Source organism: Clavelina lepadiformis, chromosome 3 (genome assembly GCF_947623445.1).
Source record: "Clavelina lepadiformis chromosome 3, kaClaLepa1.1, whole genome shotgun sequence".
Taxonomy (NCBI): Eukaryota; Metazoa; Chordata; class Ascidiacea; order Aplousobranchia; family Clavelinidae; genus Clavelina; species Clavelina lepadiformis.
The window spans coordinates 9,194,822-9,209,093 of record NC_135242.1 but is presented as its reverse complement, the minus strand read 5'-3'; the positions used below and the strand labels follow the sequence as shown (position 1 = coordinate 9,209,093).

The 14,272-nt window shown below is 37.2% G+C and overlaps 1 protein-coding gene across 1 annotated transcript; it reads left to right on the top strand.

Moving 5' to 3' along the window:
* The first annotated feature begins 8,460 nt into the window (after positions 1–8,460).
* On the top strand, positions 8,461–14,126 carry LOC143448745 (ruvB-like 1). Its single transcript, XM_076948601.1, has 8 exons — positions 8,461–8,729; positions 10,430–10,558; positions 10,697–10,871; positions 11,034–11,191; positions 11,414–11,627; positions 12,791–12,989; positions 13,364–13,558; positions 13,780–14,126. The coding sequence occupies exons 1-8, from the start codon at positions 8,589–8,591 to the stop codon at positions 13,937–13,939; spliced, it is 1,371 nt and encodes a 456-aa protein (XP_076804716.1). The 5' UTR covers positions 8,461–8,588; the 3' UTR covers positions 13,940–14,126.
* Positions 14,127–14,272: the final 146 nt, after the last annotated feature.

Here is a 14,272-nt window from a genome sequence, read left to right as displayed (position 1 = left end):
TTTCTCAAAACAGTGGTTGGCTGTCTTTTTGTGCTTCAGTTTGAAGTTTGCTTGGTACAATAGTATTAACGACATGTCAGCGCGGCGCCTTTATAGAAGTATTTTCTACCAAGTTTGGGTAGTTAGAAGTAAATCGTTGATGATTTCAGCTTCATGTTAGCGAGCTTTCATTGAATTTCAAAGCATTTGTAAATCCTGACATCATTGGTTTGCGTGATTTTACAGGTCATGCTGACACATTCTGTCACTAACTATTTTGCTCAATTTCATGCTTGCGTATTTTTTCCAGCGAAGCCTTGAAATGCTGTGTATAGCATTTTTAGTCATTAACCCTTTGCGGTCCAATTTTTTTTTACCGTTTCGGTCAGTCCAGGTCCAATTTTTTTTTAATGCATTTTTGGGTAGTTTTATATGTGTAGAGTACGGCTGTGAATTTTTTTTGTCGAAATTTTTTTAAAATTTTTTTTTTTAGCGTTTTTAAAAATGCTACTTTTCGCAATTTTTCGCAATTTTTTGCATCATGTATTTTTTGATTCTGAAGCAGTTCTTTTGCTAGAGTGCAGCTTGTATAAAACCGGTCTGTGTATACATGATAACCACTTGCTCTGACTTTTGACAGCAGCTTGCCAACTAAATGCATCACGATTCTCGATGTAAACGGCAGATCTTGACGCGACAAATTTTCTGTAGTAGTTTTTCCAAAATAGGGTTCAAAAGCTGAGATATACCCAGATTCCGAGTCAGACAAGACATACACCCGAAGCCCCCATTTGGTAGGTTTTTTGGGATTATAAGTTTTGAAAGCAATACGCCCTTTGAATCCAACTGTGCTTTCATCAACAGCAATGTTTTGCCGAGGGGTGAAATTCCGAAGGCACTTCTCTTGGATGCAAGATACTAAATTTTTCATTACACTTCCACGGGTTATAGGTGCAGTGGTTGGTTCCGGTGACTTTACATGTAGCATCCAATATATTTGCAGAAAACGCCTACGAGAAAATACATCAAGAAAAAATGGGCAATATTCAGTCCATTTTCTACTGAAGTAGTCCTTTATTTCAGGTTTTTCTACCAAAGCCATCTTCAGTACAACTCCGAGATAAGCCTTCAATTCAGGCAAAGTTAAATCTTGCCAACCATACCATACAGAATTCTTTACAAATCTTTTTTGCTGTAGTCGTATTGTTGCATATGCATTTGTTGCCACCAAAATTTCCATAAATATTTCATCCGACATAAAATTTTGAAAATATTCCAATTCTGTTTCTGGGATCTTTTCCAAGTTTGGTCCCACATCAGTAGCTGTAAATGGGTGACGAGGAAAATCACTGTCATTATCATGCCATACTCTCCATCCATTAGAGTCTACAACATCATTAGAGGTAGATCCATCACTGTCTGAGTGCTCATCTGGATCAGAGCTCCCATCATCACTCATTTCGATATCTGAATCAGAAAAATCACTCTCTTCATCAACCTCCATGTCTGAATGATTTTCATCTTCAGAATCAAGCATTTCAAGTACATCATTAGCACTAAACCTTCTAGCAGCCAATTTACTATAAACAATCCAATACTATTTACTACAACTCTCGTCTGTAAGGTAGTAATAAAATACAATAACAAGCAAAATTCATTATTGCTGAGTGCAAGAATTGCTCTTGCCTACCCCAGTTTTACTAACTGTTTTCCAGTTCCAACTTAACTTCAACTTAACATAAGTCAGGGGAAAACCCTAATAAATACCATCTACTATGTTCCAAAATCGATAAAAAATGTTGTAACATTCTTAGAATGTAGGTAGACCCATAAAAACCGCTGTACACAAAAGTCATCCTAGGGATGTAGGTGGACAGCATTACATAATTTTGTTTATCATCCCAGGGATGTAGGTGGACCGCAAAGGGTTAAGTTCGTTTTTCACTGTTTTGCTTTTTGTTTGTTCTAATTTTATTGTATCATGACACGACTTCGCACACTGTTGTGTCGTTTGGTGTTGCGGAAATTTCACTTTCTTTCGTTTAAGGCATGCCAGTAATCGTTTGGTAACACCAATGACTACAATTATTCACATTGTCAAATAAGAGCTTCATCTATTTTCAATGAAAGTGACTGTTTTCTGTTTAGTTGCACCGAACAATTCAACAAATGCATTTTAACTGCCCCGATTTATGCTGCAGTGATGTTTGCTTGGTGGATTAGTGTTGTGGAATTATACGATTTGTCGAAGTTGTTTTCTTGGAAAAATATAGCGCTCGCTGCTCCAACAGTATACAGCATGAACATTGATGACCATGCTGAAAGTGAAGTTCTAGTTTTAACACTTTCAACCCACTTTCAGTTTACATTGTATGTAGCTGATGCAAAGCAATTTTGTATACTTGTTCAGCTAAAATGATCTTTATCTGTCGTGTTGAGTATTGCTATGTTGTTATGCTTTGTTGATAACCCATCGCCACATAGCTTTTGCGAAATTCTCAAGTGCTACCACCAGTCTCAATATCATATTGTTAGAGCTAGTCAGTAGTCACCATAAATACTTCAAAGAAAATATTAATTAGTTTTTGTCAAAATTTTCATTATCATATATGGAATTATTTATTCCACACTTATATTTTGTATGTGATAGGCTTACTGACAAATTTCCCAAAGTTTTGTACTGTATCTGGTTTTACCTACAAGTCTGCATTGTTTTAACTATTCTTGTACTAGTACATTCTTTAAAGTTTAATGTTTATTACTTTGTATTTATAAATACGCTCATATTAGCCCCACTGCTGCAACTATTTCGTTATATAGAAGTACAATATGCTAATCATCTAATTTTTTAATTTCCATACAAAGCTCAAAACAATGTGATCATTCATATGAAGTGTGATCATGTGCGGTGCTTCGACAGTTTCAAATATAGTTATGATCGTTTTCTGAAAGTTTCATTTTCCGTTTGGGCTGGCTTGGCCCCTGTTTACATAACTACACATCCATGCAATACTGTGCTATAACCCGTAATATTGGCGAACTGTAGTTGTAGAAATGCATGTATGTGCGCATACCAGGCATTTTTTCCAAGAGTCAAAGTAAAAACATCTTTTCAAGTGGTTGTGTGTTGTTCCACCCTATTCGTCAAGGATTAGCTCATAGGAAAGGGGAAAAGGAATGCACGGATTAGCCATTCGTATGAGCTAAAAGGAATAATTCCATCTTTTAAAGTAATAGTTAATCAGTAATTGATCAGAGAAACTGATGACAGACTGCAGGTAGTCCGAAACATGTTAGATGGTTAGTTATATTATTATAGCACTCGTGCTGTTTGGTTAACACTTGGTATAACTCCATTGTACTTATTTGGGTCCTAGTCGTCCTTATTTTTGAGCCCAGACCGATGGCAACCTTGATTATTCTAGTTTGATCATTCTAGTTAGCAGCTTTACGATGGCAAGTGAAAGTAGGGGTTTAAACTTGGTATGTTAATGTTGAATGTTTATCCACGGTTTGAGGAAAGTCTTTGCACAGCGATGATTCCTTATTGCTCGAGCCCCGGTTACCAAGCTGGCCTTTGTGCAAGTTTCGATCGTCAAATATTTTTTTATTTGTTTTTTGGTCTTCTTATGATATTACCGAATTTAAAACGGTCCACAAATCCACTGATTAATTGTTAATGCCCTACCCTTGGGCATTACAAGGGTATGGCGCGGCTGGGTGTCGAACACGGAACCTGAACCACATTTTTTGAGAGCCCAGCGCTCAAACCACAAGCCTACCAGGCCGATTTCAGGGTTTTGTAACTCACAATTAGTTATGATAAACAGCTCTTAGGATTTAAATTAAAAATTATGGCAGATTTCTTCAAACGATCTGGCACACTTCGAACAAAATTACGGTTCTAGGTTGATTCTACCCACGGACGATTCAACCCCGGACGATTCAACCCCCGGACGATTCAACCTACGGACGATTCAACCCACGGATGATTCAACCCCGGACGATTCAACCCCGGACGATTCAACCCACGGACAATTCAACCCGCGGACGATTCAACCTGCGGACAATTCAACCCGCGGACGATTCAACCCGCGGACAAATCAACTCGCGGACGATTCAACCCACGGACGATTCAACTCAGGACGATTCAACCCACGGACGATTCAACTCAGGACGTTTCAACCCACGGACGATTCAACCCACGGGCGATTTAACCCATTTACAAAAAACGTATACGCAGTTCGTTATCAGGCACGCATGCCGCTTTTACCATTATACCAATACACATCTTGTGTTGAAATAAAAACAAATTTATATTTATGTGTTGTAATTAGTAGGCCTGCTTAGCGAAAAATAAATAAAGCCTACACGTCGATTAAAAGTCAAACCTTAGAAACAACTGTTTGTTGATGGGAATGAAGATTTCCTGCAAAAAAATTTGAATCGGGAGATCGAACATTTTGAGAATAGTATAAGTCGCTTGTGTCCAGTCAATTTATTATTTTGAAAATAAACGAATAACGGTCTAGACTCTAGACTCTAGACTCTAGACCAGGGGTCGGCAACCTTTTGCTAGTCACGGGCCAAATGTCGAGCGTACAACTCTTTGGCGGGCCGGAATTTTCATTAATACAGTACTAGTCTACCGCCTTCTCACCAGTTTTATGGTGTAACAATAGACTAGTTTCTAGTACGACGTACTTATGGCGTAACAATACCACAATTTTTTCAAACAATGCTAACACTACAGTTTGAAACTCAATAAGACACGGCGGGCCGTATTCTTGTGATAACTAATTAATATGTCTCGGGACGGACGATTTCGCATGGCGGGCCGGATCCGGCCCGCAGGCCGTAGGTTGCCGACCCCTGCTCTAGACTCTAGAGCAAAGGTGACGAACCTGCGGCCCGCGGGCCGCATGCGGCCCGCCAAACAATTTTGTGCGGCCCACCAAACGATTTGACAAACGCCCATACATGCAAGGCTTTACATCAGGGGCGGGCAACTTTTTCGGTCGGCGGGCCTGATATGAGAAAATAAAGTACTTGGCGGGCCGGATTCCTGAATCGATACATTAATCGTGTATTTATCCACCTATGCAAGGAATAAATCGTATTTAATGTAAACTTTAAGTTTTAAACATAGAGACCAAAAACAGTATTTAATGAAGTTATTAATGAATAATGTACTTCAATAGCTGCTGAAATCGAAACTGAACTGTCTGCGGGCCGCTCAAAATCCCGTCGCGGGCCGGACCCGGCCCGCGGGCCGTATGTTGCCCACCCCTGCTTTACATGCAAGGCTTATTTTTTGTTATTTTATGTTTCAATACTACATAAAATAGCTTCAACTGTATGATTCGCATGGGATTTTTATTACTTTTGTTTGTTGTTCCTTATTGTTGATAAACTATTTCTAATCGTTTATAAAAAAACTACATAGTCATATGACTTAAAAGTTGTGCGGCCCGCTTACTCAGCTGTAACTAATGAAGTGGCCCGCGACAGCGAACGGGTTCGTCACCACTGCTCTAGAGTCTAGCAGGGGTGGGCAAACGGCGGCTCGCAAGCTGCATGCTGCTCTCCGGCATGTTTTTTGTGGCTCTTCTAGTCGAATCGTAAAATTCCACAAAAATTGTAAAGGCTACCAAGAGTACCGTTTATGAACGTTTCTGTCTATTTTTGTTTTTTTATTTAGGCCAGCATTTCGTTTATGACGTAACACTAGACAGAATCCGACATTGTTTTCAGGTATAGATTCTATACTCTATGGCAGCGTGGTCCAACTTCTTTTCATCGCGGGCCAAAACCAGAAAATTTTTTTATCTTGCGGGCCAATGTTTTTAAATTAGAACTGAAGAAATGTGAAATTAGAACTGAAGAACAATGTGACACTGATATTAGAACTGAAAAAATTGTTACGCATTACAAAGGATCATTCACAAAGTTTTTTGTCAATTACAATAACAAAGAAACAAAAATTGAAGTTATGTTGCCGGATTGAATCAAAGCTGACTATCAGTTCGCGGGCCAAAAAATCGGTGCTCGCGGGCCAACTTTGGCCCACGGGCCTGCAGTTGGACCACGCTGCTCTATGGCAAAGGTTGTCAAAGTGCGCCTCGCCAACAGGTTTTTTATGAGTCTACTAGCTAAAAAGTAATATCCCAAAATGAATACTAATAATATAATAACCAAATTGACAAACATTACTGATTTTGCGGCTCGCTGGTGTTTATATTTTTCCGCAAGTGACTCTTTCATTGAACAAGTTTGCCCACCCCTGGTCTAGACTATCCAATATTAAGCTTACAATTGGCTACAGTTGAGTTGAATCGTCCGCGGGTTAAATCGTCCGGGGGTTAAATCGTCCGTGGGTTGAATCATCCGTGGGTTGAATCGTCCGTGGATTGAATTGTCCTTGGGTTGAATCGTCCGCGGGTTGAATCGTCCGGGGGTTGAATCGTCCGTGGGTTGAATCATCCGTGGGTTGAAACGTCCGGGGGTTGAATTGTCCGTGGGTTGAGTCGTCCGGGGGTTGAATCGTCCGGGATTGAATTGTCCGTGGGTTGAATCGTCCGGGGTTGAATCGTCCGACCACCCAAAATTACGGTTGAGCATTTATATGAACCATATTTTTATCTCTTTGATATCGCCCATTAAATGGATAAGAAAGAGAAAATGGTTGCGTTCGAGTGATGTCAAACTTATAGGCCAGCAAGCTTAATGAAGTTTTTTTCCACAATTTGAAAAAAACAGACCCACTGTTTCTTTGATAAAGTATGCCAAAACCATGAAGCCAAAAGTCGTTCAACCTTAACGTTGTACGATTTATCACTGACTTCAGAGAACATGCTTACCCGTTTTTTTAAAATATAGTAGTACACTATCACAGTAAGCTAGCTAGTATATAGCTACAGACGTAAGGATGCATGTGATGCCATGCTCGGTAGTGGATTGATTATAGAGCGCTTGGCTTGCAATAATGTGGCACTACCATTGTTTGTAATGTCCTTGGGCCAGGTACTGCCTTGCTCCTATTCAATGGTCAGCTGCCGTTTACCGAGTTTGGAAAAAACTAGGCTACTTCGGTTAACGGCTGGCCGGTTACGCAATTGTTATTTACGTAATTCGGTAAACGGAGGCGGGTGAAGTAGCCTAGACACTTATTTTATCAGCAGCCTAGTTACCAAAGTAGGGTTTGTCGGTTTAATTGCGGTCACACTCCATGTCAGTGGTTCTCAAACTGGGGTCTGTGAGACAATTTTCTGGAACCGCGAAACACCATCCAAAAAACGGCACTACTTTCCATCAAGCCAAAAGCTCGAAACCGGTTGAATGTGATTCACAATATTAGGGTTGCGTTGTCCAAAACGGAACCAAACATTGCTGAACTGGTTGCAAAGAAGCAGGTACACCTGTCACATTGATACCATAAAAACCAAGGGATTTTTTAAGGGACCGTGAGGCATTTAAAAAATTGCTAGGAGACCGTTGCGTACTTTCTTTTAAAAAAGTTTGAGAACCACTGCTCTATGTGGTCGTCTGACTTTGCATCAAAATTATGTAAAAACCAAACAAATAATAAAAAAAAAGCTGCGTACTGGGTCAAGAAAATGTCCCATTTGAATATTAATCCAAAATTGCATGTTTCTAGCTGAAGTACAAAAGTAGAACTAAGGTTATAACGCAATATACACAGAAAAATGGAGAGCTGATCTAATAGGCAAACCGTCAACTCTACAACCAATTTTTGTCCAATAATGGAAACGCTGTCAGACTTAAACAAATACTTGTTTTTTTTGCCCAAATTTCTCCTGCTTTTATCTTAGTCTTCTTTAACTTCTGAAAGTTTTGTCATCTTATTTTCACTACTTTTCAGGATATTTTTATTTCAACTTACTCATCAGGGCTTCAGCCCAGACTGTCGAGTATGCTGGCAAGAGCGCTCCTTAGTGGATAGTATCCACTGGATACCCAAATTGGAAACTGTAACACCTAAACGTATGAGACTCATCAATCTGAGTGCCAAATTTTTTTCTTTTTATGCTGATTCATAATCAGCTAACGAAAAATTAAGTTAGGTTGTTTGAGTGCCAATTTGTAACAAATAAAGAAAGAATTCAAACTTCACTGCATGTCGTTATGCCAAAAACTTGGTCTTAGCATGCACAATTTCTCATCCAAAACTGCCATACTTTCTAGTTGGGCCAATAGATGAAATTTAGATTAAAAGCTTCATACCACTCTTAAAAACAGACTTTACATGTTACATTTTTAGAAAATATGCTGACTGTAACACATATGATACATAAGCTAGGTGATCGAAACATACCAATTATGTGCTATGCTCAGAACTAGGCAACCAATCTTTTCAGAATAGCATCATTCTTGCTTCTGCTCTTCTATAAAAAAGGATTTCACCGTAATTGGCAATTTTGTTAGTGTTGCTGCTGCTTTATTTTTACTCAAATTTGTATTTAACATTGTCTCATTCAGGTAGTTTGGGCACTGGTATTTATTAACGATTAAATTGTAACCTACCAAGATACTATTCTAAGACAGTAAAAAGTAAGTACTGTATAATAGCAGTATTAAAGTTGCCAAAGATGAAGATAGAAGAAGTTAAAAGTACCACGAAAACTCAGCGAATTGCTGCCCATTCTCATATCAAAGGATTAGGATTGGATGAAGATGGCAAAGCATTGCCAACCGCTGCAGGTTTGGTAGGACAAGAAGACGCGAGAGAGGTAACAGCTTAAAATTATGTTTCGCTAAACTGTAACTGTCAAACAAAGACGTAATGCCATAAAGTGAGGTCATCATGATGTCACTTCAGCTGTTATTATTTATAAATTTAAAGCAAATTATTTGAAATTCTTATCGGAAATCTTAACAAACACAGCAGCCAGTGCTCAGCAAATATTGTTGTAACGCAGCATTACTATGACTTGCGCCTATATACTAAAACATACCTTTATCAAATGAAAAGGAAAAAGATTAGGCTACTTAAAAAGTGAGAACATGCAAAATTGAAAAAGGTTTCTGCAACTTTTTCAAGGATGAATGTGATACAGCTTACAAACAAGTTTTGCTTTTATCATAATGAAAAGGTTTGTTGCACATCTATGGCTACTTTTTATTTCTACTTAACACAATTCCAAATTGCTGCACTTCTGCAAGCAAACCTGCACTGTTTCTAAATGCGTTTTTTAAATAGTCCTGTCTTGTAGCTATCATTACTATACATTTTCTCTCTTGTCTCAATTTCAATAGATTTTAAACCCGCTATCGCTTCTCTGTCATTTTTGACTCTTCTTTCCACATACAAAATTTTTTTTATTTTTGGGTGTTTGCAAACATATACAGTAATGTAAATTTTTTTAATGATTTGTGAAAATATTTTCATGAAAATGAAGTCGTAATAATCGTTTGCGAAAGGTTCTAGAGAAAATATAACTAAATTCTTATTTGAAATTTACGTCATTCTGATCGCCACAATACTGAAAAGAAAGTTAGTTTGTGGGATGAGAAGCTGAACTTTCCATCGTTTATAGGAATAAGCGTTGCACCTGGTGGACAACGTTTGCATGTGGGAACCAGAGTTGGATCAATTACATTATTTCAGTTCAATTACAATTACAATTACTTCCTTACATGTTTCAATTACAATTACTCCGAGCTAAAAATATCAAATTACAATTATAATTACTGTTAAACATGTAATTTATTAATCATAAATTCAACTTCGGTAGAGAGGTGCTCTTTGAAAACCGTACTAGTTCAAATTCAAATTAGTAAATCATATTAGTGATTTTTTTGACACATTCTTTTAGTTTCAAACAATCGGAAAAGTTTATACTGCGAAACATTTTGAGTGACATTATTCAGCGATGACGTTAAATATTGAGCGCTTTTTCAAACACAAATTTCAACCAGTTGCAAATAGTTAACTAAGAGCAGACTTTGCATCCTACAAAGGATGACAAAATGCCAGGAGCCCTACATCACTACTTAGACATACTTGCAGTAATAATCTATAGTTATTTGCTGATTGTTTTCGTCAATATAGTCGCTTATACTTTATGTTAATAATGTCACAGGTAGACGTTTCTGTCAAGGACACAATATTATTTTCACTAGAATCTGTTAAAAATGACCGGAATAATTCAATCTAAATAATAAGTTCTCATATTTTTCATACGTAACTAAATACTTTATTTTTGATTTTGTTCTCACGTTAATCTTGATCCTTTGATGAAGCAAATACACTGCCATTTTATTAGTACTGAGCATCATTTATTTTTTTGAAATCTATTAGCATTAAGTTATAACCAAATACTAAGTATATAAAGCAGGACTATCTGACGTCCATTCCCAAAAAATAATAACATAAAACCACTTATTAAAACTATGTGTTATGTTAATTTGATGAGCTTCTATTATCAAGGCATGTGGAGTGGTGGTTGAGTTGATTCGAAGTAAAAAGATGGCTGGAAGAGGGGTGCTACTTGCTGGTCCACCTGGCACTGGAAAAACTGCTTTAGCTTTAGCCATTGCTCAAGAACTTGGAAATAAAGTAATGCTTGTTGTTTTCTCGAATTAAATTTAAATTAGTTCTTCTGCACAAAAATAATTGCAATTCTTGCTAAAAATTGCTTGTACTGTATATGGGTGAGTAGGTGATACTGTTTTGTGTATTGAAACTTTATTTTAGGTTCCATTTTGCCCTATGGTGGGAAGTGAGGTATATTCTACAGAAATCAAGAAAACCGAAGTTTTAATGGAAAATTTTAGAAGAGCCATTGGATTAAGAATTAAGGAGACAAAGGAAGTTTATGAGGGCGAGGTCAATGAAATAACTCCTCATGAAAGTGAAAATCCAATGGGAGGTATTGATAACGTGTGAAGTTTTTTTTACAACCAATAAGTTGCCTTTAACATGAACCAGTGTTTTTAATAACGAAAAATGATATAGCCTATTTGTGCACACTAAATACAGAAACACAATGTAGGCTATATATTTTTGACAATTATTTTTATCTTATTGCAAGGATACGGCAAAACAGTTAGTCATGTGGTAATTGGTTTGAAGACTGCAAAAGGAACAAAGCAGCTCAAGCTTGATCCTTCAATTTATGAAAATATACAAAAAGAAAAAGTGGAAATCGGTGATGTCATTTATATTGAGGCTAATAGTGGTGCAGTGAAGGTTTGTATTTATTAGTAATTCATATAAACGTCAACATTGTTTCTGTTGAAAACTAAAATCAGCTGCTCATCTTAAACTATGATTTCAGCCTTAACCTCGTATGGTACAAATAGCAATTACCAAAACCAATATTTAACATTAAGTTACATTCATTGTTACGTAAAACTGGCAAGACTGTGTTTGAATGAACTTTATGCAAATTCTTGCTATATTTACTGACAGAGAATGGGCAGGTCCGACACATACGCCACAGAATATGATCTTGAAGCTGAAGAGTATGTCCCTATACCGAAAGGTGATGTCCACAAAAGACGTGAAGTAATACAGGATGTAACACTTCATGACCTAGATGTTGCCAATGCCAGACCGCAAGGTGGCCAGGATGTGATGTCAATGATGGGCCAGTTGATGAAGCCTAAGAAAACAGAGATCACTGGTACATATGTTTTATTGTGTAGTACAGCGTGGTCCAACTGCAGGCCCGCGAGCACCAATTTTTTGGCCCGCGAACTGATAGTCAGCTTTGATAGTCGCTATTGTCGAGGAAGATCCTCGACCGCAGATGTCACATTGATCAGCATTTAAATTTTATCAGCTAAATTTTGAACTATTCTAATTTCAGTTTTAATAAAAAAGAGAACTTTTTTCAGTTCTAATATCAATGTCACATTGTTCTTCAGTTCTAATTTAAAAACATTGGCCCGCAAGATAAAAAATGTTCATATTTTGGCCCGCGATGAAAAGAAGTTGGACCACGCTGGTGTAGTATATTGGTTTTGGATACTTTGATAAGCACCGTTTGTTTGCCATGGATACAATTAATTTCATTAACAAGGAAAAATAGTGTGTTGGATAAACCAGTATGGTCCGAACCCTGGCACCCGGGCCACATGTAGCTTGTAAACGCTTTAATTACACCCTATTTCTTGTGCTCATCCGCTGGTCTTAAAATATAACTACACTCTATTTATATGAATTGCATAAACAACAACCCTAAGTTAGTCGCACATGATGCAAACGCTGGTCAATTTATGACTTACGTGGTAACAATATCTTTCCACAGCTAAGGTCACAGTATTTTGTTACAGCACACACATGCGATGATTTTGCTATTTGCTGTAAGCACAGCTGCAAACAAGGAGAAAGTATTCAAGAAGTACATTAGTCATGCAGCAAAACATTATGTTGATTAGAACAGCAAACTCAACCCTTTGGTTACTCGAGAGTTTCCCCTGTTAGCAGCCCGCATGTTTTCTACAAATGTTAATGTGGCCCTTCATGCTCGCAAATTTTGACCACCCTGAGATAAACATAATTATATCCTTTTTCAGAACACTAAAACAAATGAGCAACTATTGCTGTTAAACAGTCAATATATATACTTAACTATCGTAAACAATTACATCATACTATTACCAAAATTGATATTTGTTTGTTTGTCCGAATAGTAATTTTCTTAGTGTAAATACTATATGACCATACCTGCGTTAATTGTTTTTAAGGTGTTTTTGGGGACCGAATTTGCAGAGATATCACTGCAAAGGCTTTGATGATCATGTGTTTTTGATCTCGGTTAAGTCTAAAACTTTTGTTTCTCAGATAAACTGCGCACTGAAATCAACAAAGTTGTCAACAAATATATTGACCAAGGCGTTGCGGAGCTTGTGCCTGGGGTACTTTTTATTGATGAGATCCACATGCTTGATATTGAATGCTTCACCTACCTTCACAGAGCTCTTGAATCTGCAATCAGTCCTATTGTTATATTTGCGACAAACAGGGGACATTGCACAATAAAGTACAACTATTTTTTGTCTTTAACTTACATATGTGCTGTATTAGTAGTTGTAGACATATTTTTTGTGTTGCATTTTTGGTACATCAGTATTGATTGGGATTTGTCTTCTAATATTTCAACAATGACTATTGTTTCATTTTTTTCGGATCGATTGTGTGTTGATTGATAGCTGTATACACAAATTAATCTTAAATTTAGAGCTGCTGAAGTGTTATTGAATTATGTCAATTATCATTTTGACGTTGAATTTACTAAATCCTGAATTGTAATTACAATCAACGCTCAATAGGTGTTTGCGTTTAATGTAAAAACGTTATAATGCTTATGTTTTTGATAGTTCCTATTATTAACTTTCCATGTTAATATTTGATTAGAGGAACAGAAGACATCATTGCTCCTCACGGCATTCCTCTTGACCTGTTGGATCGCATCTTAATTATTAAAACCATGATGTACACCACTGAAGAAATGATGAGAATTTTAACCATACGGGCAAAAATAGAAAATATCCAAGTCTCAGATGAAGCGCTTAAAAGATTTGGTGAGATTGGAAGCAAGACCTCATTAAGGTATCGAAATGCTGTTGATACTTGTTTCGTTTTGTTACTGACAAAATGCAAAAACAGAACATAAGATGGCTCTCTATAGTGTTAACTTTTATTTTTAATTCTTGTACACGAGCTTTCGCAAGCGTAAGCTTGCTTCATTAGGTGTACTGGGAGATGTTTAAAAGATGTCTAAGAGTTAGTTTTCAAAACAATGAAGTGTTAACAACACATGCTCTTTGTAGATATGTAGTTCAGCTTCTCACGCCAGCAAATATTCTTGCAAAAATCAACGGTCGCGAGGCGATTGCTACTGACGACATCGGTGAAATAAACGAACTTTTTTATGACGCAAAATCGTCGGCGAAAATCCTCACCGAACAGAGCGACAAATTTATGAAGTAAATGGGATTCATCCTGTCTCATTGAACAGTCAGCGCTAATGTGTAAATTTCATTTACTGTTAGTGCGTGTAGTGTGAATCATTTAACTGATGAAACTGTTATTATTATTTTGTATGAGTTGTTTTAAAAGTCGAACACCTGCTTTTCTAAGTTCGTATGTTAGCAATAGATTTCCGCTTTTTGCACAAGTCGAGTTTTGATTTTACTGAGACGATCTATTTATGTGATTGCTTTTAGGTTTTACTTGAGGTTTATTGAGTAGTGCCAGGGGTAGCTCACAAGTCACGCTTACTTACATCTTTGGTTTGGATAAGCATTGGTTAAATGAAGGTAG

Bases quoted from the DNA above. Each gene is read 5' to 3' on its own strand.
- LOC143448745 (XM_076948601.1), top strand. From the start codon at position 8,589: ATGAAGATAGAAGAAGTTAAAAGTACCACGAAAACTCAGCGAATTGCT. The intron at 12,990-13,363 runs GTACAACTATTT...ATATTTGATTAG, and splicing joins AGGGGACATTGCACAATAAA to AGGAACAGAAGACATCATTG. The intron at 13,559-13,779 runs GTATCGAAATGC...TGCTCTTTGTAG, and splicing joins GGAAGCAAGACCTCATTAAG to ATATGTAGTTCAGCTTCTCA.